Raw genomic sequence first — 25,702 nt, forward strand, 5'->3', positions numbered from 1 at the left:
ATGAAAATAAGAGGTTAGATTTTTTATGATGAACTAAAACATTAATTATGTGACCGCTGTAAATCCAGGTTTAAAAAATTAAAGCACCAGCTCTTTATAACCTGCTCCACTGCCTGGTTTCTTACCGTTTCTGGGCGACTGAAATGTAGCTTCTCTCGAACTTCGTAAGACAAAGACACATCTCTGAGGGTTAAATAATCTAGGTCTTTTGGCAGTTGGAGCGCTTCATCTTGCTGAACTTCGTTTATTTGTTGTTGCTGATGGAACAGCACTGATTCATAAGTGGCTGGTGAACAGAATTAATTATGTTATGACACTCAGAGTATATTTACTTGTGTTTTTATAGCTTTTTACAATTTACAAAAAACTTTTGTATATATTATGTCATTCAACACTTTTCCTAACACCAGGAGATAAATGGGGTTAAGTGTTCCCTTTTGTAGATGAGGAAGTTGAGGCTAAATGAGAGAGGGAGTATCTTGCATACCAATACAGCATTCTGTTTGATAGTTTACTGCATGTCCTTTTCATTTCAAAAATCTGGAAAATTGGGGCACCTGGGTGGTTCAGTTGGCTAAGTGTCTGCCTTTGGCTCAGGTCATGATCCCAGGGTCCTGGGATCGAGCTCCAAGTCAGGGTCCCTGCTCGGTGGGGAGCCTGCTTCTTCCTCTCCCCTGCCGCTCCCCAGTGCTTATGCTCTCCCACTCTCCCTCTCTGTCAAGTAAATAAAATCTTTAAGAAAAAAAATCTGGAAAATTAAGGGGCTCCTTCCTGGATCAGTCAGTACAGCACGTGATTCTTGATCTCAGGGTTGTGAGTTCAAGCTCCACGTTGGATGTAGAGATACTCAGAAATTTAAAAAATCTGGAAAATTAAGATACTGCTTTTCCTCTCAGTGCAAATTTTCCCTCTCAGTGCAAACCCTCAAAAGGCTGTGGTTTGGAACGTTAGGGCCTAAAGATCAGCTGTTTCTTTAAGAAAATGGTTTTCAGAATTATGTCCATATAAAGCTATAATTTTTATTCATTTATTTTTTAAAAATTTTTTAAAAGATTTTATTTATTTATTTGACAGAGAGAGAGCGAGAGAGGGAACACAAGCAGGGGGAGTGGGAGAGGTCGAAGCAGGCTTCCTGCCAAGCAGGGAGCCTGATGCAGGGCTCAATCCCAGGACCCTGGGATCATGACCTGAGCCGAAGGCAGACGCCTAACGACTGAGCCACCCAGGCGCCCCTAAAGCTATAATTTTCAAAAGTAGAGATTTTTAGATGTAATACATAATTTAAGGTTTTATTCAGAAGTGAAGTTAGGATAATTTAGCAATTATTTTGTATAGCATTCTGTTCTTAGAAAAATAAACTTAAAACCTGTTTTAAAATCTAAATTGAGGTGGTTACTGTATTCTGTTCAAGAAAGCCAGTCTTCCCTAAAGGTTTTGGTAACATTTGCTTCTGTTACTTGACTAGCAGAAAATCTCAGCTCGAAGCCTGGCTCTACCAATGAATTATCCTCTGACTATGGGCAGGTCATTATCATTCTGGGCCTTAGCTTCTTTTTACCTTTTTGTTGTTGTTGTTGTTTTTTGTGAGTAGGCTCCACACCCAGCGTGGAGCCCAATGTGGGGCTTGAACTCACAACCCTGAGATCGAGACCTGAGCTGAAACCAAGAGATGGACACTTGACTGAGCCATCCAGGTGCCCCATCTCTAGAAATTGTAAGGGCTGACTCAGATGACTTCTGATGGTCTTTATGGCAACAAAAAGTTGTGAAGTGCACAGGCCTCACAGTTAGACAAGCTAGGTTCAAATTCCAGCTCTGCCACTCACCAATTGTGTGATCTTGGGCAAGTTACCACTTAATGTAAAATTAAGACAATAATGTTAATACCTATCTTTCACAGAACAATTCTAAATACCAAACAAAATACTGCATGTAAAGGGCTTAATACAAATTATAATATGACAAATTAGCACAAAAAACTATAATATAATTGTATGACTCATAAATAGACCCCATAGAGGATCATGGAATATAAATGAGAGATAATATATATTTAAAGGTATATTTATTTAAACTTCCAAATATATATATAACAAAACCTGAGAGAGAATACAAAGAAGAATGCGAAGTTGATTTCTGCCATCAAGAAACTTGCTATTTGGGGCGCCTGGGTGGCTCAGTCATTAAGCATCTGCCTTTGGCTCAGGTACATGATCCCAGGGTCCTGGGATTGAGCCCCGCATCAGGCTCCCTGCTCAGCGGACAGCCTGCTTCTCCCTCTCCCACCCCGCCCTGCTTGTGTTCCCTCTCTTGCTATGTCTCTGTCAAATAAATAAAATCTTAAAAAAAAAAAAAAAAAAAGAAAGAAACTTGCTATCTGGTGGGGGGGGTCCATGTACTGATTTGAGAATCACTGATAACAGCCTGAATGTTCAATAAGTAATTTTTACTCAATAGAGAAATTATGATGTTGAAATAAAAGGTCAACATTCTTTCTTTTTTTTTTTTTTTAAGATTTTATTTATTTGTCAGAGAGAGAGAGCACAAGCAGGGGGAGCAGCAGGCAGAGGGAGAAGCAGGCTCCCTGCTGAGCAAGGAGCCCAATGAGGGACTCGATCCCAGGACCCTAGGATCATGACCTGAGTCAAAGGTAGACACTTAACTGACTGAACCACCCAGGCATCCCTGTCAACATTATTTCTTATACATTAGTATAAGTATAGTGTTTGGTCATTTGGAATAATGATTCTAGAGTTTTGTTGAGTTTCCCTTTGGTGCTAGACTTCTGTTAACTTGCATGGTGGGTGATAGGTAGCACTTGGGTCACCCTGTATGTATAGCCAAAGGATAGCAAAGTGATAGATCTCTCTGGAACTGAAAGAAAATGCCATTGCTAGAAGGAATGCAGCATTCTTACAACCTTGGCTGGTCTCTAAGGAATTTAAAGTCCTTTTCCGTTTGAACAAAACATCATTATCCAACTTTTCCTACCCTTCTCCCCAGCTCTTTCTGTTCCCTGCCTTTTTCTCCACATAATTTGCCACTCCAGGAAAAAACATCTATCAAACTGCAGAAGCTGATATTATTTTTTATGTGTGAAATTTTTCATAATGAAAAACTTAAAAAAAATAGAGTACAACTACAAAGTCATCTGTAGCATTGATGGTCAGTACACTGACCAAGAGTATGAGAGCACGATATATGTTACAATGTACCAGGGGCAGGCTCAGATTTGCCTGATACAAAATAAGTATTTTCATGGTAGAGTATTCCGGTATGTTGTTGTTGTTATTGTTGTTGTTAAGATTTTATTCATTTGAGAGGAGAGAGAGAGCTGGAGGGAGAGGAAGAAGGAGAAAGAATCTGAAGCAGACTCCTCGCTGAGTGCAGAGCCTGACACGGGTCGATCTCACCACCCTGAGATCATGACCTGAGCTGAAAACAAGAGTCAGATGCTCAACCGACTGAGCCACCCAGGTGCCCCTATGCCGGTATATTGTTAAAGCCAAAGACAGTATTATTTTTCTCATCGCTAGAACACTAGATGAGGAAAATGTAAAAGAAAGTTTAAGGAAAAAAAGTTTTGTGTTTTTTTGGTTTTGGGGGGTTATTTTTGGTAAACCTTATAGCATTTCCCAAAACTTGAAATGTGCTCACAAATTACCTAGGGTTCTTGTTAAAATGAAGATGCTTATTCAGTGGGTCTGAGGAAGACTGTGAAATTCTGTAATCCTAACAAGCCCCCATGTGTTGCAATGCTGCTAGCCTGGGAACCCCACTCTGAATAGCACAGAGCCTAAGACTATGCTGGTTCTATGGTAATAATAGCTCCTCTTAACATAGAGCTCTTTCTCAATGAATCTGCTATCCATTCATAATTTGCACAAATGGAAAAGAGAATGTATAGGCATGTAAGTAAAAAATTATTTTCTACCTTCTATTTTCAGTCTTTCAGCTAGCTCTCTACATTTAATGTACTTCTTCAAGGGCTCTGGAATAGCCTTGGCTAACAACTTCATGTCAACTTCTTCGTACTTCAGAACATCTAGAGCTCTGCAAATATACAAAAGTTTCATTAGCATAGGGGTAAAAAAAAAACAAACCCAAAACAAAACATAGGGGTCTGTATCATATAAGCCAGATTAAGAAGAAGATTCCTTAGAAATAATGCCAAATCTCAGAATTAATACTAATATCAAAAGATATACTCCTAATTCTTTCCAAGCACAGTCAGCAAATGCAGTAGATTTGCAACACAGGAGAACCTCAATAAGACTAGTTTGTAATTCTCCCCAACTCCTCTCCTTTATTATGAGAAATAAGTTGTTGGTAAAGGTTGCATTACTATAATCCTTTTGTCCTCCCTTTCTTGTAAGGACAAAATATCCTCTGATAACAAGGGTTTGAATTCCTTAAGAATTTACATCTAAATCATGTTAAGCCCCATGTCCTGTGAAGGAGTCATCCTCTTGCATGCTCAAAACCACCTGAAGATCTCTTTCTTGCTTTTGCAGAACTCCCCAAATAAGAACAAGAGGCCCCTCCCTGTATGTTTTAAGGTTCTGCAAAACAAACTGATGAAAATGATGGTCAAGGGTTCCTATGTATTCTTCCAGTCAGTTATTTTCTAATTTAGTATAATCTCCATTTCAATTTTTACTGATTGGGAACTTCAAGGAGCTAATTCTCAGTTCTAATTCCACTACTCTGGTTAGGCTAAGGCCTCCTGAGCCAAAGCAAGGGGAGAGGAGAGCAATCAATACATGCAGCTAATAGAGACAATTGCTAAAATTCCCAGGCAACCTACATGGCTCACCAAAAGAACATGCCTCAGTATAAATGCTGACAGGTAGGTCAGATGAGATTTGCAATAACTTGACTGACTCATTGACACCTGTTAAGATCCAACTAGAGAGAGAAACTTTAGGTATGTTTCATCTCCAGAAGTTCTGGTGCTCCTTTGGACAGTTTAATCCCTTTCGTACTGATCTCAGATTCCTTCTTGTTCTCAGCCATCCCCACCCCCTAATCCTTCCCTAAGGTGAAGTGAACCACACCAGTTGTTGCTCTGTTAATTATTACTGACATCATTTACATGTGACTTTTTTGGTTATAACTTATTTAAAAGGAGAACCCTCCTACACTGTTGGTGGGAACGCAAGCTGGTGCAGCCACTCTGGAAAACAGTATGGAGGTTCCTCAAAAAGTTGAGAAAATAGAGCTGCCCTACGACCCAGCAATTGCACTATTGGGCATTTACCCCAAAGATACAAATGTGGTGATCAGCAGGGGTACGTGCACCCCGATGTTTATAGCAGCAATGTCCACAATAGCCAAACTATGGAAAGAGCCAAGATGTCCATCGACAGATGAATGGATAAAGAAGATGTGGTATATATATACCATGGAATATTATGCAGCCATCAAAAGGAATGAAATCTTGCCATTTGCAACGACGTGGATGGAAGTGGAGGGTATTATGCTGAGCGAAATAAGTCAATCAGAGAAAGACATGTATTATATGACCTCACTGATATGAGGAATTCTTAATCTCAGGAAACAAACTGAGGGTTGCTGGAGTGGTAGGGGGCAGGAGGGATGGGGTGGCTGAGTGATAGACACTGGGGAGGGTATGTGCTATGGTGAGCACTGTGAATTGTGTAAGACTGTTGAATCACAGACCTGTACCTCTGAAACAAATAATACATTATGTGTTAAAAAAAAAAAAAAAAGATAGTAGGAAGGGTGAAATGAAGGGGGGGAAATCAGTGGGGGAGATGAACCATGAGAGACGATGGACTCTGAGAAACAAACTGAGGGTTCTAGAGGGGAGGGGTGGGGGGATGGGTTAGCCTGGTGATGGGTATTAAAGAGGGCACGTACTGAATGGAGCACTGGGTGTTATACATGAACAATGAATCATGGAACACTACATCAAAAACTAATGATGTAATATATGGTGATTAACATAACACAATAAAAAAAAATTAACGGGGGGAAAAAAAAAGGTTATTGCCAGGGTAACTAAAAGTGGTACATAATGAGTTCCACTGTTGTCAAGACCTTGGTTCTACTTAGTTGAACTATGGTACTGCCCTTGGCTCACCTCATTCCTGTGGTCCCAAGACTGGGAAATATCCTGCAGTTTCCTTGTCATTTTGTTTGGTTCTCACAAGACTCACTGATCTGTATGATTTCCCCATATTTACTGCCTCAATTCGTTTTACTTCTATTTACTAATTTTGATCTATCCCTCTAGTAGATTATGTTTTTGATAAATTCTGTCCACCCAAAATCAATTAAATTAATTATCAAGTCAACAGAAAGCCAGATCTGTCCATCCAGGGTTGCCAAGTCTTCCCAGACCTCCCAACCAACCTTCTTTACTGTTAATTACCAGTCATGCATTATCACCCTTTGAGGATGCTTGACTCATTTCTTCCTCAGACCACCTGCTCTAGGAATGTCCAGAAATTCTGGGAAGTTTTGCTGTGATTCAAGAGACAAATTAGGTCAACTAATTAATTACAGAGGCCTCATCTCAAGCTATAATGAAACCTTCCTTAAGCGCCAAGAGAGAAATGGCTGGGTTGTCCTTTAAACTACAGAACAGGGTGCCTGGGTGGCTCAGTTAAGGTTAAGCGTCTGCCTTCAGCTTAGGTCATGATCCCAGGGTCCTGGGATCGAGTCTCACGTTGGGCTCCCTGCTCAACAGGGGGTCTACTTCTCTGCCCCACCCCTGGCTCATGCGTGTGTACTCTCTCTCTCTCTCTCTCAAATAAATAAAATCTTAAAAAGAAATAAACTACAGAACATACTGGAACACACCTAATGACTAACCAAAAAAACCATTATCTTGGAATCTAGCATGATGGTGACGACCTCAAAGAGAAGACCTTGACCATCCAACTTAAACATTTTTTTAAAAATAATTTATTTACAAGCCTTGGAACTGTTCTCAGGTCCAAACTTCAAGACCTGCTTTGAATCAAGCCTAAATCTCAGAGTTCAGAGCTCTGGCACAGAGAGGACACGTTAGCACACCTCAACAGAACACAAGAGAAAATCTAACACATCAGTGTACTTCCCTATAATCCTGACAGGAAATGTGTATGCAGTTACTTATGTATCTCTTCCGTTAAAATGCCTGTTCAAAGTCTGGTTCAACTTCTGAGTGCTTAGCACAGAGCCTGACATGTACACAGTAAATGCAATAAATGTATTTTGACCAATTTTTTATCTTTCTAGCTTTACATATCTAGGCATTGATAAAGTGAATTCATTTAGGGAGTCTGAATGCTAGACTGTAACTATTCTGCTGAAATAAAATATGGCGACTGGGACCCTGGTTTCTCCCGAAGGGAAAGATACCTGAATTTTTTAAAAAAGCATTTGGCTAAATTATTATTTTTTTAATCACCTTAATAAAATCACTCTTGGGATTAGTTTGATAAAAATGTAAAACTGCTAGCCTTTTCATTCATATTTTTATTCATCGATTAGCTTTTTAGACTGTTAAAAACAATCAATTACCCCACTGGCAATGTTACCTCATACACATCAGTTACATTTAATGCAAATTCTAGTTATATAAATTTGAAATATATAAATTCTTTCACAGAGTCTGAAATAATGCAAGCCTTCCTAAATTTAAACAAACACCTGGAATACTGAGTAGATTATAAACTATATACTATTGCCATCTCCCAGTGCCACTTAGCTGGTAAATATATCCACCGTCCTCATTTGTCAATCAGGCTGTCACTCCTGTGAATAAGATTTCCTGGTCTGGGTGACTACTATGCAGGTTCTTTTTTTTTTTAAAGATTTTATTTATTTATTTGACAGACACAGTGAGAGCAGGAACACAAGCAGGGGGTGTGGGAGAGGGAGAAGCAGGCTTCCCGCGGAGCAGGGAGCCCGATGCGGGGCTTGATCCCAGGACCCTGGGATCATGACCTGAGCCGAAGGCAGACGCTTAACGACTGAGCCACCCAGGCGCCTCTATGCAGATTCTTTAACACTTACTGTTACTATAATTAAAAAAATCTGCTTAATATCCTCTAACAGTAGTGTCAGTGCTTTGGGAAATTCCTGTGAAAATGAAAACTTGGGAATAGAAGTTATAAATGATAAGACACCATGATGAGATTAAAGTCAAACAAGGACTCATTTTGCCAGGCTGTTAGTCAAGGAGAGAGCATTGGAAGATTAGAGATAATAAAAAGCAGCATTAAAACGGGTACACCCTTTAAGTCCACAAAATCCCGCACAAGGAAAACAGGGTTTTAAAAAAAAAAAAGGAAAAATATAAAAGAAAAATATATTGGAGACACAGCTGCAAAATCAATGCCACCATATTTGCTTCTAAGCTACAATGATTTTAAGATTTATGCCTTCTGGGCACCTCCCCACCTGAATTAGCTTACATTTTTTTAAATGGGAAAAATGAGTGGTGAGATATGCAGATTTTGAACTATGCAAGGTCCTTAGGAACGTATCTATGAAGCAAAGCTCTATATTTATGTCCTTTAGATTCAGAGTCCATTTAACCAGAATGATAAAAGCAAGGACAAAAAAACCCCTAACATGTAGCAAGGAACTCTGCCAGTAAGTCCACAGAATTTAAAATACTCTGTTTAATCAAAGCGGTTTTTGGGGTGCCTTGGTGGCTCAGTCGATTGGGTGTCCTACTCTTCGTTTAGGCTCAGGTCATGATCTCAGGATCGTGAAACTGAGCCCTGAGTCGGGCTCCACACTCAGTGCAGAGTCTGCTTGAGATTCTCTCCCTTTGCCCCTCCCCACCCTCACATGCGCACACACCCTCTCTCTCTTTTTTTCTAAAATAAATAAATAAGTTAAAAAAAAGGAGGTTTCCAATTACTCCATACTTATAAAAGAAGGCGGATTAACAGTATTTCTTGGTTTGTACCCTCTAAATCTTAGGAAAGCCAGAAGAACTCAATGGGAGCCTCAGAAATATTATATAAAAAAATAATAATAATTTAGAATCATATATATTTTTAATCCTGAATAAAGAGTTGAGTTACATTTAAAGGATTTTGAAAAGAAGCCAAAAGTAAGCTAAATTCATTTAAAATACGGAATCCAAAAAATAAAAAAGAAATTAAAAAGGGAACCCACAAGTAATGTCTCTCTGAAACAATCTCACTTTTCTGTGAAGAGTGAGAAAAGTCTATACTAAAAGTGCATACCTGAGAGGCAGACTTTTACCAATACTTATAGAAGCCTCTGGAATTAATTTTTTCCATTTAGAACTTGAAAACTCAATGGATTTTAGCACAGAAATGCCTTCTTCCAAAGAAGACTTCATCCAAGAAGCTCTTTCATATCGTTGTTGGGACACACAGCCAACTTCCTTATACCCTAGAAGAGGGAGGGAAAGAATATAGTAAGAGAGGTTTTAAGGAAGAGTAAACCTGGTGAAGTAAACCAGTGAAGAGTTACCTCGGAACGTGAGCCTGCTGTCGGCATTATCAGGGCGCAGTGACAGACGGAACTCTGCTCGGCTTGTAAACATGCGGTAGGGTTCGTTGGTGCCCAGTGTGGTGAGGTCATCAATCAAGACTCCTATGTAGCCTTCTGTTCGGCTGACGACAAAAGGAGGCTTCCGTTTGACCCGAAGACTTGCATTGATTCCAGCTATCACACCCTACGAGAGGACTGAAATGTTTAAAAGGCCATTATGAACTGAAAAAAGAGCTACCTTAGAACACTACCTGGAAAAAACAGCGTCGGGTATTAAGAAAGCAGGCACTGCCCAGAAGAGAGAGAATAGACAGAGAAAATGTGATACATATTCAAAAACAAGACAGGTAATGTGCTGCTTTAGAATGCTGTGTTTCATTGTTTTCAAAAATATTTAACATTCCTGATAAGCTTTAGGTGGGCTAATATGTTTTTTAAAATCCACCCATAAAACTCTTCTAGCCTTTTCCCACTTACAAGTAAAAATAACACAACTTCTCACTTAAAAGGAATATGATAATTTGCAATAAAGTTATGTTGAAAGAACTAAATTTTCTTTTTCAAAACAATTCAGGGGTGCCTGGCTAGCTCAGTCAGTAGAGAATGCAACTCTTGATCTCGGGGTTATTAAGTGTGAGCCCCACTTTGGGTGTAGAGATTACTTAAAAATAAAATCTTAAAAAAAATTTTTCAAAATAGGGATGCCTAGGTGGCTTAGCTGGTTGAGCGTCTGCCTTTGGCTCAGGTTATGATCCCAGGGTCCTGGGACTGAGTCCCATGTCTGGCTCCTTGCTTGGCAAGGAACCTGCTTCTCCCTCTACTTGCCTCTCACCCCTGCTTGTGCTCTTTTTCTCTGGCAAATAAAAAAAAAAAAAATCTTTTAAAAAATTTCTAAATACAGTAAATCTAATCAAATATGATATCAGACCTAGGAGCTCAGAAAAGAGAATTAAAACCACAAGTGTTTAGCGCAGCATAAGGAATACAGTCAATGATACTGTAGTAGGGCTGCAACGGGACAGACGGACAGTAGCTACATTTGTGGTGAACACAGCAGAATGTATAAACTTGTCAAATCACTCAGCTGTACACTTGAAACTAATGTAACATTGTGGGCCAACTACATGCAAATAAAAACATTAAAAACAAAAACAAAACAAAACATAACCCACAGGTGTTTTTTAAATTCTCTTGTATATAGTAGCCATCCTTGTATACCCTGAAATAGAAATAAGTCTTCCATTACAGTTTATGAGTTGTATCTAAGACCTATATAGTTATCACAACAGAAATTAAAAGGAGGAACACCAGTTCTTTTCCTGCCCTTTTCTGTTTATAGTAACATTTGAACAACCACTTACTTGAGCTGCAGCTTCCTCATAACCAGTAGTGCCATTTATCTGGCCAGCAAAGAACAGCCGTTGCACCAAATGAGTCTCAAGAGAAGGAGCGATCTGACGGGGGTCTAAGTAATCATACTGAACACCATAGCCTGACCGAAGAATAAATGATACAAAATAAGTAAAAACTGAGCTGGATTTGTCTCAAACTAGAGATGCAAATATTATCATTAAATGCTCTTGAAAAACAAAGAATATTTTAAATGCACAGATGTTGGGCTTTGTCTTCTGAGGCTCTAGGCAACTCTAACTGTAGCTAAGACCTCCTCACTGCTAAAGCAATGCTGAGCTCATATGGAAGGGCAGCTGTGATTCTCTTTACCTGGCTGAATCATTTTAGCTTTCTCCAAGCCTTTGATGCATGTGATCATTTTCTCTTGTAATTCAGCTGGTAGTGTCACAGATAACCCTTGGGGGTAGATGAGGTCAGAATCCATTCCTTCAGGTTCCAGCCAAACCTGATGTAGACGGTTTGGAAAACGCAAAACCTTTGATTCAATGGATGGACAGTATCTGGAACAGGACAATTAAATTTAAAAATTTAATGAAGCAAACAAAAGAGGGTTGACAGCATTCCTTAAAGCGATGTTTTGTCCTTACCTGGGTCCTCTTGTAGTTTCCTTAATGTGACTATTAAGGTGAAGGTTCTCAAGGACAATCTCATCCACTCTAGGGTTGGTGTGAGTCAAGTAACATGGCAGCTGATCTTCTGGCTAAAATATAGGAACTACTTATAACAATCTTTGCTTCTTTACTAGTCTGTCTTTTACTCAAATAAATTACACACATGATATGCACTTACTTTTATAGACATTAAACCTATGCATAATGCTGAGTACTACTAATGAAGTATTCTTGCCAAAAACAACCCAGAAGATGAACCTAATTTAAACAAGACTGTAGATCTACCAGTTTACAAAAAACATAGAAAATGGAAGAAAATATTTAAGGCACCAGAAGGGAGAAATCTAGAATGTGGGAAATCCTAGAAATTCTAGAGAACAGATGACTCAGTTTCTTCCACATATAAATGTCAAAAAGGAGGGGAACTGTTGTTATAAGGCATATCATCCAACTCAATGTGTGGCCCTTATTTGGTCCTTATTTTCTGGGTGTGATAATGGTATTGTGGTTGGTTTTTTACAAAGTTCTCATCTGTTAAAGACATATACCAAAGTATTTATAAGTGAAATGATGTGATATTTGGGACTGTGGCTTTAAGATTTCACAAGAAGTCGGGATGCCTGGGTGGCTCAGTCGGTTAAGTGTCTGCCTTCAGCTCAGGTCATGATCCCAGGATCCTGGGATCGAGTCCCATATTGGGCTCCCAGCTCAGTGAAGCACCTGCTTCTCCCTCTGCCTGCCACTCCCCCTGCTTGTGCGCGCTCTCTCTCTCTGACAAATAAATAAAATCTTAAAAAAAAAGAAAAACTTCACAAGAAGAAAGTGTTAAGAAAAGATGAAACAAGAATGCCAGAAAATGTTACTTGTTGAAGCTGGGTGATGGACACAGAGATTCATTATGCTATTTTTTTCTACTTTCCATAAACTTGAAATTTTATAATAAACAGTTTAAAAATATACACACTAAGAAAGTAGCATCACAATTTACATTTTACCAATACAAAAATACAAGAGTGACTTGCTCAAGATCACAGAATATTTGGAGCCACTTATCATGATAACACTCACCAAGAACTAGGACCATCAATTATTAGTCCTCAATTCTAAACACACAATATACCTTTTTTTTTTTATAATTCCAAAGGTAGGCAAAAGTAGACTGTACTCTTCAAAAATACCAGTATCGGAGCGCCTGGGTGGCTCAGATGGTTAAAAGTCTGCCTTTGGCTCAGGTCATGATCCCAGGGTCCTGGGATAGAGCCCCACATTGGGATCCCTGCTCGGCGGGAAGCCTGCTTCTCCCTCTCCCTCTGCTGGTGCTCTTTCCCTCTCTTTCTCTCAAATAAATAGAAATAAAATCTTAAAAAAACAAAAAAACAAAAATACCAGTATCATGAAAGACTGAGGAACTGTTCCATATCAAAGAGAAATGACAATTAAATACTATATTTTTTTCCTGGATTGGAAAAAAAAAAAAAAAGGTTGCTATAAAGAACAATATTGGAACAATCAGCAAAATCTGACTATGAACTATATATTAGATAACAGCACTGTATCAATGTTAAATTCCCCGAATTTCATTACTGCAATGAGGTAATATAAGAGCACGTCTCTGTGCTTAGTTGAAATCCATACTCAAATATTTAAAAGTAAAGGGTCATGGTCTCTACAACTTACTCTCAAATGTTCTGGAAAAAGAAAAGAATAAGGATAAATGTCTATATTACTGTTTTATAGATTAAATATATACATATATCTCTATATTTCTATATAGAGAGATAAATATAGTAAAATATTAACAGTGGGTGAATTTCAATGGTTTACAAGAGTTTGTTTTAATGGTCTTGCAGTATTTATGTATGTCTGCAATTGTTTCAAAAAAGTTTAAATTGGCAAGATTACTGAAGTAACGAAACTTAAGAACTTATGGGGAAACACCCAATTAGCCAAATTAGCTAATCCTGTTAAACATCACTTTTTTGCACCCTAAGTAGTAGGAATGTAAGGTGAATTGTGAAGGAATGAAGGGAGGAAGCGCAGAAAAGAGAAAGAAGGAAGAGGGAGGGAAGGAAGGAAGGAAGGAAGAGAGGAAGAGAGGGATGGAGGGAGAGTTAGGCTATATGCTGCTGTGAATAGCCACCATCAACTGTAAAGTTAAGTTTTCATAAATTATCTTACCTTAATCCACACTGTCTCATTGATAAAACTGAATGGTATGGATGGATTATCTGGTGTCTGCTTGTTTAGAATGCTGAAATTAACCGACTCTTTGGCAATTCGGGGTGGAGTCCCAGTCTTCAATCTTCCCACCACAAACCCCAACTTCTCCAGAGTCTGAGCCAACCCAATGGAAGGCTGATCCCCTAAACGCCCTGCCGGATGCGTCTCCAGTCCAATTACAATCACGCCTCTCAGGAACGTCCCAGTAGTCAGAACCACACTCTCTGCATGTACTGTGCTTCCATCCGCTAAAGGATAAGAAAGAGTAAAAATTGTGACCTGTTACCATGGATCTAATTGAAATGTGACCATTTTACGTTAGAACTACAGAGAAAATTTGTCTTTAGAAACTTGAGAAAGAATTTTAAATAAGTTAGAAGACTGTATGTTATTAATACCAAGAATCCAAGACTGCTGGGAGAGAGAACACAGTAACATATAAAAACTAATTCACATGTTCCTAAAATCATGTCAGTACTGAAAAGGTAGTCTCAGTTAATTTTTAAAATTAATTTTAGACTCCTGGTTAAATATGACAGACTACCTCACATGATCTCTTTTCTTTTTTAAAGATTTTATTTATTTAACAGAGAGAGACACACAGCAAGAGAAGGAACACCAGCAGGGGGAGTGGGAGAGGGAGAAGCAGGCTTCCCACTGAGCAGGAAGCCCGATGTGGGGCTCGATCCCAGCACTCTGGTATCATGACCTGAGCTGAAGGCAGACGCTTAACGACTGAGCCACCCAGGCACCCCCCTCACATGATTTCTTCTCCCTCCTAAAACTCCAAGAAGATGAAATAAAGGGGCAAAAAAAGGTATAAACCCAAAAGGACAAGTAATGGGAGAGAACTTGTCAAAAGATGAGGACTCTCAAAATATTTTCAGAAGACAGAAAGCAGATGGAAGAGCAATAACTAATCCAGCAGAGGGGAGAAGGATGTAACTCAAGAATATGAGGAGAACGTACCAATGAGAATGAAATAATTTGCCCTCAAAGCCTGCAAACTGGAGAACTGAGAATGAGAACTGAGGAATGTAGGAACAAAGGTTGGGGCTGAAAACGAGATAAATAGTTAAGTCTCTATATAAAGGTTTTGTGTGTAGACAGACCTATCTTACAGGAAAATGTTAGGCTTAATCTTTGGGTAATGGGGAGTTACTGTTTAGTGGGTAGAGTTTCAGTTTAGGATGATCAAGTAGTTCTGGAAATGGGTGGTGGTAACAGTTGCACAACATTGTGAATGTACCTAATGGTACTGAATTGTACACTTAAAAATGGCAAAAAATGGCAAAAAAATTTTTTTAAACATTTTATTTATTTGACAGAGAGAGACACAGTGAGACAGGGAACAGAAGCAGGGGGAGTGGGAGAGGGAGAAGCAGGCTTCCCGCGGAGCAGGGAGCCTGATGTGGAACTCGATCCCAGGACCCTGGGATCATGACCCGAGCCAAAGGCAGACGCCTAACGACTGAGCCACCCAGGCGCCCCTAAAATGGCAAAGTTATGTACATTTTGCCACAATAAAAAACTGTATTGTTGTGCCTATAAAATATAAACAAGGTCAAAAAGTAATTTTAAATTTTTTATTTATTTGACAGAGAGAGAGAGAGAAAGAGAACACAAGCAAGGGGAACAGCAGGCAGGAGAAGCAGGCTCCCCACTGAGCAGGGAGCCCGATGTGGGGCTCGATCCCAGGACCCTGGGATCACGACCCAAGCCAAAGGCAGTCACTTAACCAACTGAGCCACCCAGGTGCCCCAAAAAATAGCATTTAAAGTTATTAAATTAAGTAACAGAAGTATAAACAAATCAAAGGTATAAAGGGCTGCACTAAGAAAAACAATATAATCATTAAATCTGGAGAGAAAAGGAGGAAGGGGAGAGAAAAGGAAATGAAAATAAAACTAATTCAGTAACTATTCAGAGAGGAAAGCCAGTAAACACTGACAGAAGAAAGAGAAGATAAAGCACATTATATAAAATCAGTTACTAAAGTAATCACCAGAACAAAAACACAAACTTAAGGGCGCCTGGGTGGCTCAGTCAGTTAAGCGTCTGCCTTCGGCTCAGGTCATGATCCCAGGGTCCTGGGATCGAGTCCCACATCAGGCTCCCTGCTCGGCAGGAAGCCTGCTTCTCCCTCTCCCGCTCCCCCTGCTTGTGTTCCCTCTCTTGATGTCTCTCCCTCTGTCAAAAAAATAAATAAAATCTTTTAAAAAAAACAAAACTTAAGAAATAGCTCCCAAAAGCAAAGACACAGATTAAGTGGTTAAAAAAAAACAACAGTACAGAACAGTGTGGATAATATGCTATTGCTATGTGATAAAATACAAATATATCCATATGCATGAAAATACGTATATATACAGATGGAGAGACTACACAAGAAACTAGAAATGTTCCTGAGGAAGAAAACTGATTGGCTGGGGGACAAGATGAGAAAGAGACCACTTTTCACTACACATTCTTTTGTCCCCTTTAAACTGTTTACCATGTGGGGCACCTGGGTGGCTCAGTCGTTAAGTGTCTGCCTTCGGCTCAGGTCATGATCCCAGGGTCCTGGGATCGAGCCCCGCATCGGGCTCCCTGCTCAGCGGGAAGCCTGCTTCTCCCTCTCCCACTCCCCCTGCTTGTGTTCCCTCTCTCACGCACTCTCTGTCTCTCTCTGTGTCAAATAAATAAAATCTTAAAAATAAATAAATAAATAAACTGTTTACCATGTATATGTATTCCCCATTCAAAAAAATTAATAAATCTATAATATAAATTACTTTCAAAACAGGGGAATTAAGTCAAGAACTGTATTTTAAATGATGAGATTTTCTATCACAGTCCTCTTACCATTTTGTTCCCAGAATGCCAGCAGGCAGCCATATTAGCCCCCTTGGCAGAAGACTGATTCTTTTACTAAATCAGTCATTGATGTTTGGTAGCTCACCAACAAAAAGGCCAGTCCAACCCCTAATCACCAGATTATAGAGTAGGGCAAGAAATAAAATTTAACTGTGCACATGCAAATCTTCCAGTGTTTTACTGTCTCATTTAAAAATCTGAGAGCCTAGGGGCTCCTGGGTGGTACAGTCGGTTAAGCATCTGACTCTTGGTTTCAGCTCAGGATGTGATCTAAGGGTCCCGAGATCAAGCCCCACGTCAGACTCTGTGTTCAGTGTTGAGTCTGCTTGAGAGTCTCTCTCCCTTTCCCTCTCCTGCTTCTGCTCTCTTTTTCTCTCTAAAATAAATAAATAAATCTTTTAAAAAATAAATAACAATAAAAAGAAATAAAAATAAAAACCTGACAGCTGAGGTTCCCCAGACACTTGAGGAAGGCCATGTACATGAAAATAAGCAGCCAAATAAACAGAATAAAGAATCTGGAGAAAACACCACATAGATCAAAGGAAACTTCAAAAATCGATAATTAAGGGTGCCTAGGTGGCTCAGTCGTTGGGCGTCTGCCTTCGGCTCAGGTCATGATCCCAGTGTCCTGGGATCGAGTCCCACATCGGGCTCCCTGCTTGGCAGGAAGCCTGCTTCTCCCTCTCCCACTCCCCCTGCTTGTGTTCCTGCTCTAGCTGTCTCTCTCTCTGTCAAATAAATAAATAAAATCTTTAAAAAAAAAAAAAAAAAAAAAATTAGGGACGCCTGGGTGGCTCAGTCGGTTGAGCGTCTGCCTTCGGCTCAGGTCGTGATCCCGGGGTCCTGGGATCGAGTCCCGCATCGGGCTCCCTGCTCCACGGGGAGCCTGCTTCTCCCTCTGCCTCTGTCTCTCTCTCTCTCTCTGTCTCTCATGAATAAATAAATAAAATCTTTAAAAAAAAAAAAAAAAAAAAAAAATCGATAATTAAAATCCTTATGTGGATTAAAGAAGATATTAAGTTCAGAAACAAAACAAGATGCTAAGAAACAATCAGAAAAAAGGACACTCTATAAATGAAAATACGGTCAAATTTAGAAAAATTCATTACAAGGATTCGGACAGTAAATTTAAGGAAGTCTTCTAAGAAAGTATGTCAAAATGACAAAAAAATAAAAATAGAAGAAGCCCAGAAGACCAATCCAGAAAGGGACAGGAGTTACAGAAAGAAAGCATGGAGAAATACTAGAAGAAAATATGCAGATCAAGGACAGATTACCAGATTAAAAGGGAACACTTAGTATCCCACCATAATGAATGAACAAAGAGCAGACTAAGGGACACTACTTTCAAATTTCAGAACACCAAAGACAAACACAAGATCCCCGCTTTTAGAAAGGAAAAAACCTTTCATATACAAAAAAATGTAAATATGCATTGAGCTTTTTTTTATTGTTGGTTTTTGTTTGTTTTTTATTAGGCTCCACACCCAGCATAGAGCCCAATGTGGGGCTTTGAACTCACAACCCTGAGATCAAGGCCTGAACTGAGATCAAGAGTCAGACACTTAACCAGCTGAACCACCCAGGCACCCAAAGCTTTTTTTCTTTTTTAAAGATTTTATTTTATTTTTTCTAGTCCATACTGATGTAAAAAAATTTTTATGTAAATTTTAGTTAGTTAACATACAATGCAATATTGGTTTCAGGAGTAGAATTCAGTGATTCATCACTTGCATATAACACCCAGTGCTCATCACAAGTGTCCTCTTTAATAGTCATCACCCATCTAGCCTATCCCCCACCCACCTCCCTCCATCCAACCCTCAGTTTGTACTGTATGGTTAAGAGTCTCTTGCGGTTTGTTTCCCTCTCTCCTTCCCCCACCACATATGTTCATCTGTTTTTTTAAAAAAATTTTATCTTATTTATTTTTTTAAATTTTTTTGTTTAAAGATTTTATTTATTTTTTAGTTTTTATTTATTTATTCGAAAGAGAGAGCAAGAGAGCCCAAGCAGAGGAAGCAGCAGAAGGAGAGGGAGAAGCAGGCTCCCTGCCGAGCAGGGAGCTCAAGGCAGGGCTCGATCCCAGGACCCCGGGATCATGACCCAAGCAGAAGGCAGACACTTAAACCATCTGAGCCACCCAGGTGCCCCTAAAGATTTTATTTTTAAGCAATCTCTATACCCAATATAGGGCTCAAACTCACAACCCCAAGATCAAGAATCGCATGCTCTGACTGAGCTAGCCAGGTGACCCAAATATACACTGAGCTTTTTAATAGCAAAACTGGAAGCTAAAAGATAATGGAACAAGACCGTCAAAATTCTCAGAAAAAAAATTTTAACTAAAATTTTATTCTCAGACAAATTAAGAGTCAAGTAAGGGGAGACATTTTGAGATATGCTTAAACACAAAAAAACCGCCTTCCTTGCCTCTTTTCTTAGGAAGCTACTGGAAAATATACTCCAGCAAAATGAGGCAATAAGAAAGAACAAGACTGAAGTCTCAAGAAACATGGGATGATATAACACAGCATAGTAGTAAAAGGAAGGCTCAAAATAACATCTGTGCAGAGGTCCTAGAGAGCAATTGTCCTGATTATAGCAGATTGCCTGCGGGGGGCGGGGGGGGGGGGGGGATTGAGGAAGTTGATGTCTCTGGGAAGGAGGTATCAAAGAAAAAGCAGAATTGACAGATTACTTGACTATTGAGAAAATGGCAGTTTTCCTTTTTTTTTTTTTTAAGATTTTATTTATTTATCTGACAGAGAGAGACATAGCGAGAGAGGGAACACAAGCAGGGAAAGTGGGAGAGGGAGAAGCAGGCTTCCCGCCGACCAGGGAGCCCCATGCTGGGCTTGATCCCAGGACCCTGGGATCATGACCTGAGCCGAAGGCAGATGCCTAACGACTGAGCCACCCAGGTGCCCCGACAGTTTTTTTTCCCTAATGAAAAAGCTGAACAAGTCCATAAGTAAAATAAGCAAATTAAAAATAAAGCAAATATTAACCAAAGGCAAAGAAAAGAGGTCTATGAAAGGAAACAAACATAGCACACTACTTGGATCTGTAGTGAACAATATTTAATCATAATATATAACAATATAATCATAATAATATAAATACCATCAGTCAAAATTGATAGCATAATTACATTAGAAGGATAGAGAGAAGGGTGCCTGGGTGGCTCGGATGGTTGGGAGTCTGCCTGTGGCTCAGGTCACGATCTCTAGGTCCTGGGATCAAGCCTCATGTCGGGCTCCCAGCTCAGCGGGAAGTCTGCTTCTCTCTCTCCTTCTGCCTTTTCCCTTGCTTATGCTCTGTCTCTCTCTCAAATGAATAAATAAAATCTTAAAAAAAAAAAAGAAGGATAGAGAGAATGAAAGTAGGGGATTAAAGAGAGCTACTATAAAAAATTAATAATGTCTAATACTGATAATTTAGGGAGTACAAATATAAGCATATTACTTAGAAATATGTAAGTACATATCAAAAGTGAAACTGAAGTGGTTAAGTCTATAAAGAGATAACTGTTTTTCATATGAACTTTTAAATTCTATTTGATTTTTGCAAAAGTTATGTGCATGTATTATTTTGATTAAAAAATTAATTCATGGGGCGCTTGGGTGGCTCAGTTGGTTAAGCGTCTGACTCTTGATTCCGGCCCAGGTCATGATCTCAGGGTCGTGAGATCAAGCCCCACGTTGGGCTCTGCACTGGGCATGGAGCCTGCTTAAGATTCTTTCTTCCTTTCCCGGTGCCCCTCCCCCTCTCTAAAAAAATTAATCCATAACTCCTTTAAATAAAAAATATATATATAACATTGTATAATATAAATTTAAAAACTTAAAGTCAGGACTAGGAAAAATAAAAATTACAACAGAAGGACCAGGAGAAAAACACATTTATGTAGGTTATAAAGTACTACACTAAGATGGTATAAAGGAGCCCAGAATTTGACTGAGCTTCATGAAGATCAAGATGAAAGGAGGAAAATAATTTTTTATGCAGTCTTCCTTTTCCACGAAGAGAAAACACAACAATTTCCTAGAATAAGCAAAACATCTCCATTCTGCTCTAAAATTAATTTTTCACATGGAGTCTGATACTGTTATTATCATCTATAACCAGTACACACCTAAAACCACACCACTGACACGGCATTTCCCAGTGTGCTCAGGCTCTGGTTCTGTAAGAATAAGGTCTTCTACAGCTCCCTCCTGAACAGTAAGCAGCGGTGTATTTAGGATTTCTTTCTGTCAAAAGAGAACACAGGTTGAAACCTAACAGTTAAATAAATAATCACTACAGTCTCTCCTGTTTTCCTGCCCCATCCTTACCTGCATGTTCTGCTTATAAAGTTTCCTATCAATTTGAGCTCTCAGACCCCAAACAGCCGGTCCCTTACGCCGGTTTAATACTTTGTAATGTACACCAGATTGGTCACAGATTCGAGAACACAGGCCATCCAAGGCATCAACTTCCCTCATTAAATGTCCCTTGCCAATGCCACCAAAGGAAGGATTACAGGACATCTGACCTAAGGAGAACAGACATAAAATAAATATATGAGCACCCCGTACGTAGTGCGTGTTTAATAGGGAAATGTCTGTACAAGTGATTAGAATCATCTCATGTAATACAATTGAAGCAATCGCCGGAGAGAAAATTAGAAAATCCCAATGGGATGTAAGAGTCATTCAGGGCATCTTGGGAGACAAAACATTGACTGTAGTTTCTTTTGAATCTTTTCCTTGACACATATTTTTACTGGTTCATTAGGTTGCCTTTTCCTTTAAAACGTTCCCCAAATGAAGCATACTTTTAAGAAGTCCCTTGGCTCTGATTCACTGTTATCATCAATTGTCTTCCATAAATGTCATCTGCTGTTTTCTTTTTGCTTATTTCATAAAAATAATTAAATTATAAGCTTCCTGAGAGTAGAAACCATATTTTATACCTTCTCTTTAAACTCCCCTAGTCTTATTTGGAGGTCTAAACTCATGTGGTTATCTCAAAGGTTTTTATGGGAGGTGGAGGGATAGGAAAGCTATGTCAACAGCTGTAGGTCCACCACAGCCACCACCAAGCCCTCTGCAAGTTTTTATAGTCTCCATAAGGAGGCTGAATTGTGCTGTGATTAGAAGCATGGGTCAGGAATGAGTGAGAAGAACCTGGCTCAATTCCTAGATCTACCACTTACAAGCTCTGTCATTTTGTCAAGTTATCTAATTTTCTCTACCTCAGTTTCCCTACTGTAAAAACAAGAATGACAGCTGCAGATTATTTCCCCCCTTCCTTTGATACAGAATCACAATTTTATTTAGGCAAACACTCGCCTAGGAGGCTTTGTGTTCTGGGAGTGTGACTTGAACTCAGTAGGAATAAATCTTTATTGATCTAAGTAATCATGGTAATCCTGTTTCTACTTGCCACTGTCTGGGTTAGGGATGGGAAATAAGTCACGAGGGGTGATCTGTTGGGGAGGGGGTCTCTAAAAATGGGTTGTTTTTCCTCTTCAAAGAGATACAAGGAGGGAAAAAAAACCCTTCTTAGGTTGAAGTTGTCATATCTGGATGTGACACCTGGAACTATTACAGCCATTTTGTAATCGTAAGGATAGCTAGCTTGAAGACAATTCAAGAATGGCGTAATGGAGATATTCAAGGAATGAGTCCTTAGACATTGTGGGCTGCTGAATTAACCAACCCTAAAACTGACCTACCTGCAAATTTCTTATTAAAAAATAAATTCTTGGGGCAGCTGGGTGGGCTCAATTGGTTAAGGGTCTGACTCTTGATTTGGCTCAAGTCATGATCTCAGGGTCGTTGAGATTGAGCCCCATATCAGGCTCTGTGCTCAGCAGGGAGTCTGCTTGAGAGTCTCTCTCCCTCTGTCCCTCCCCCCACTCACTTTCTTTCTCTCTCTCTCAAATAAATAAATAAGTTTAAAAAAAATAAATTCTCCTTTTTGTTTAAATTAATCGAATAATAAGGATTTGTTACTTGCAAATGGGAGAATGTACACAAAGCAATTAGCACAGTGTCTGGCACAGAATAAGCAATAAATAACATTTACTAATAATTGTTTTATTTCCCAGTGTAAAACATTTCTCAGTGTGAAATACTCTCTGCTTCTGCTTTCCACTTCTTCAAAAATCACATCATTTCTTTGAATTGGCTTTAAAAAATTTTAATCATAAATAATTTTCCATTAGCAGCAACATTTAAAAACTTTTATGACTTTCTCATATGTAAAATATTACTATTGACATAAGTATCCCTACATGAATATCTTAGAAAAGTGCTCCATACATTGCATAAAATCGATAAACACAGTGAATATCCTATCATTGAATTTATATGAAAGCAACCAACTTGCATTCCTGAGTTTCTAATTCAACATATTTCACATACAAACGTGAAGCTATTTCTTTCTTAAAGATTTATATATTTTTTAAGATTTTATTTATTTGTCAGAGAGAGAGAGTACAAGCAGGGGGAATGGCAGGCAGAGGGAGAAGCAGGCTCCCTGCTGAGTAGAGAGCCCAATGTGGGACTCGATCCCAGGACCCTGGGATCATGACCTGAGTCGAAAGCAGACGCTTAACCGACTAAGCCACCCAGGTGTCCCTAAAGATTTATTTATTTGAGAGACAGAGAGAGGAAGCATGAGTTGGGGGAGGGGCAGAGGGAGAGAATCTTCAAGTAGACTCCCTGGAGTGCAGAGTCCCATGTGGGGTCTATCCCACAACCCATGAGATCATTACCTGAGCTGAACCAAGAGTCAGATGCTTAACTGACAGAGCTACCCAGGTGACCCAATGTTAAGCTATTTTATTAAAGAGTAAGAAAGAATAGTATAATGAATTCCCAGGTATCGATTCAGGTCCAATCTTACATCTTTTATAGCTCTACACACTTCCTTCTCTTCCAGACATTGTATCAACTATAAATGTTTCAGACAAAGACCTTTTTTGTTTAGAGAAAAAAAAAACCCACAATAACTTAATCACACTTGAAATATCTGAATTATTAATGAATAATCAAAACAGCAATTAGAAATGTGAAATATCACCAAGTATGATTTTTTTTCTATTACTCTGTATCACTCTTAAGTAATCCTCTTCCAATCTTTAGACAGGATACATTTCAGATACTTTTATTTATTTATTTTTTAGATTTTATTTATTTGACAGAGAGACACAGCGAGAGAGGGAACACAAGCAGGGGGAGTGGGAAAGGGAGAAGCAGGCTTCCTGCGGAGCAGGGAACCCGATGCAGAGCTCGATCCCAGACCCTGGGGCCATGATCTGAGCCAAAGGCAGATGCTCAACGACTGAGCCACCCAGGCACCCCTCAGATACTTTTAGATCAGAGCTCATAACTCAGTGATTTGCTGGTGATGTTTTGCTTGGTATACATGAAGCTTTTATTAAAAACAAACAAAACAATGGATGAGGATATACTTTCCAGCTCACCACTGTTCCCATTACTCCATGTTGTTTTACTTACTTACTTACTTATTTATTTATCAGAGAGAGAGAGCGTGAGCAAGCACAAGCGGGAGAGCAGCAGGTAGGAGAAGCAGGCCCTTTATTGAATTACTGTACATTATATACCTATTTGTAAAACTTACACTTGTGAAAGTTACATGCAAAGAAATCCTTGTCTTTTTAAACTGCTGAAAACCTTTTCTCAAATATATTTATTAATGTTGAGCCCCTCTCCTTACAGGCATAAAAGTTGAACATGCCACTTTTCTTTTGCTTAGCCCTCAAGATCTTTCTCTACATAGAACTCCAGGAAACTATCCTTCATTCCCAATCACGTGGAGTTGGAACAGGAAAGTCTATTTGTCATCTGTGTTCTTAGGTAGAGACTACTAACATCCCAAGTGTGGTACTTGGGGTTGGCAATGGTAATAAAAATGTATAAATCAGTCCATTTTTCACTCTACTAAAAAATTTAAGTTGGCTATGTGGAAAAGCTTATGGTAAAAAAATAGTTTAACAGCTGAACCACTTAATGGGTCAGGCACTGTTTCAGATTATTTGCATGTATTTTCTGATTTAAACTTTACAGCAAACTGAAGTTGGTACTGTTATTTCTACTTCATAGAGAAAGAAACTGAGGGTTAAATAAATTGTCCCTTGTCCAAGGTCACACAGCTAGAACTCATTGAAGCCTGGATTGAAATTCAGAATGTCAAACAATCTCTTTAATGTTGAACATTTCCATGAAATGCATAGGTAATAAGACACAGAACAAACAGGTGCACAAGGCTTTTCTCTTTCATTGTGAAATGCAAAAATAGTTGGCAAAAAACCATTATTTTCCAGGTTAGTAGAAAATAAAAGACTTTCCGCCTCTCATTTCATTATTGGTACAGGATAATGACTAAATCACAACAGGACAATTCTTGCCTTTTGCATTCTTAGGTCCATTGAACCTTCTAAGTCAAAGCTATCTTTCTGAGGCCACGTAGAAATATTTAAGATACTCCACTATATTAAATTACCATACAAATGAGATTTTGATTCAAAACAAAATTGTCACTTACTAAGCTCATCTATAAGAGTTATTACCTCTGAAATGCATTTATTTAAAAAGAAAACGGATTGAACTGTGTTGGTAGAATAATATGAATATGGATTTTGGTAAGTATCCCTTTATCCCTCACAGAACTACATTACTTATATTTAATGACCTTAGTTCAATAATACTTTTTTCATTAAATTTTTAAGTTATTATCGAAAAGTAGTAGCCAGTCTTTTTTTTTTTTTTTAATGTAAACAACACTGAAATGTATAATAAACAAAGTGTAATCTTTTGGGTAATCAAATCACCCCCAGGGTCGCCTAGGTGGCTCAGTCATTAAGCGTCTGCCTTGGGCTCAGGTCATGATCCCAGGGCCAGAAGCCTGCTTCTCCCTCTCCCACTCCCCTTGCTTGTGTTCTCTCTCTTGCTGTGTCTCTGTCAAATAAATAAATAAAACCTTTTAAAAAAAAATCAAATCACCCCCCCCCAAAAGAATCACTGTTAACAGTGTATATTTCTCCACAGTTACAAGCTGAATGGTAATTCTTAAAAAGTATTTCAGTATCAAAT

The 25,702-nt window shown here is 39.0% G+C and overlaps 1 protein-coding gene across 3 annotated transcripts in view; it reads right to left on the minus strand.

Annotated features, from left to right (window-relative positions):
- The window catches only part of MTO1 (mitochondrial tRNA translation optimization 1), a 31,331-nt gene that overhangs the window by 4,592 nt on the left and 1,037 nt on the right, over nt 1-25,702 (minus strand). For 2 of the 3 annotated variants that reach the window (XM_078055089.1, XM_078055090.1), the window contains exons 2-11: nt 20,933-21,132; nt 20,731-20,848; nt 13,692-13,981; nt 11,490-11,602; nt 11,212-11,402; nt 10,851-10,981; nt 9,469-9,673; nt 9,216-9,387; nt 3,935-4,053; nt 126-286 (exon numbers count right to left, since the gene is read on the minus strand). In XM_078055089.1, coding sequence (XP_077911215.1) covers nt 126-286; nt 3,935-4,053; nt 9,216-9,387; nt 9,469-9,673; nt 10,851-10,981; nt 11,212-11,402; nt 11,490-11,602; nt 13,692-13,981; nt 20,731-20,848; nt 20,933-21,132 — 1,700 coding nt within the window. The remainder of the gene's footprint in view (nt 1-125; nt 287-3,934; nt 4,054-9,215; nt 9,388-9,468; nt 9,674-10,850; nt 10,982-11,211; nt 11,403-11,489; nt 11,603-13,691; nt 13,982-20,730; nt 20,849-20,932; nt 21,133-25,702) is intronic. The other variant, XM_078055091.1, reaches the window with a different exon arrangement.

This window comes from Halichoerus grypus, chromosome 9 (assembly GCF_964656455.1).
Source record: "Halichoerus grypus chromosome 9, mHalGry1.hap1.1, whole genome shotgun sequence".
Taxonomy (NCBI): domain Eukaryota; kingdom Metazoa; phylum Chordata; class Mammalia; order Carnivora; family Phocidae; genus Halichoerus; species Halichoerus grypus.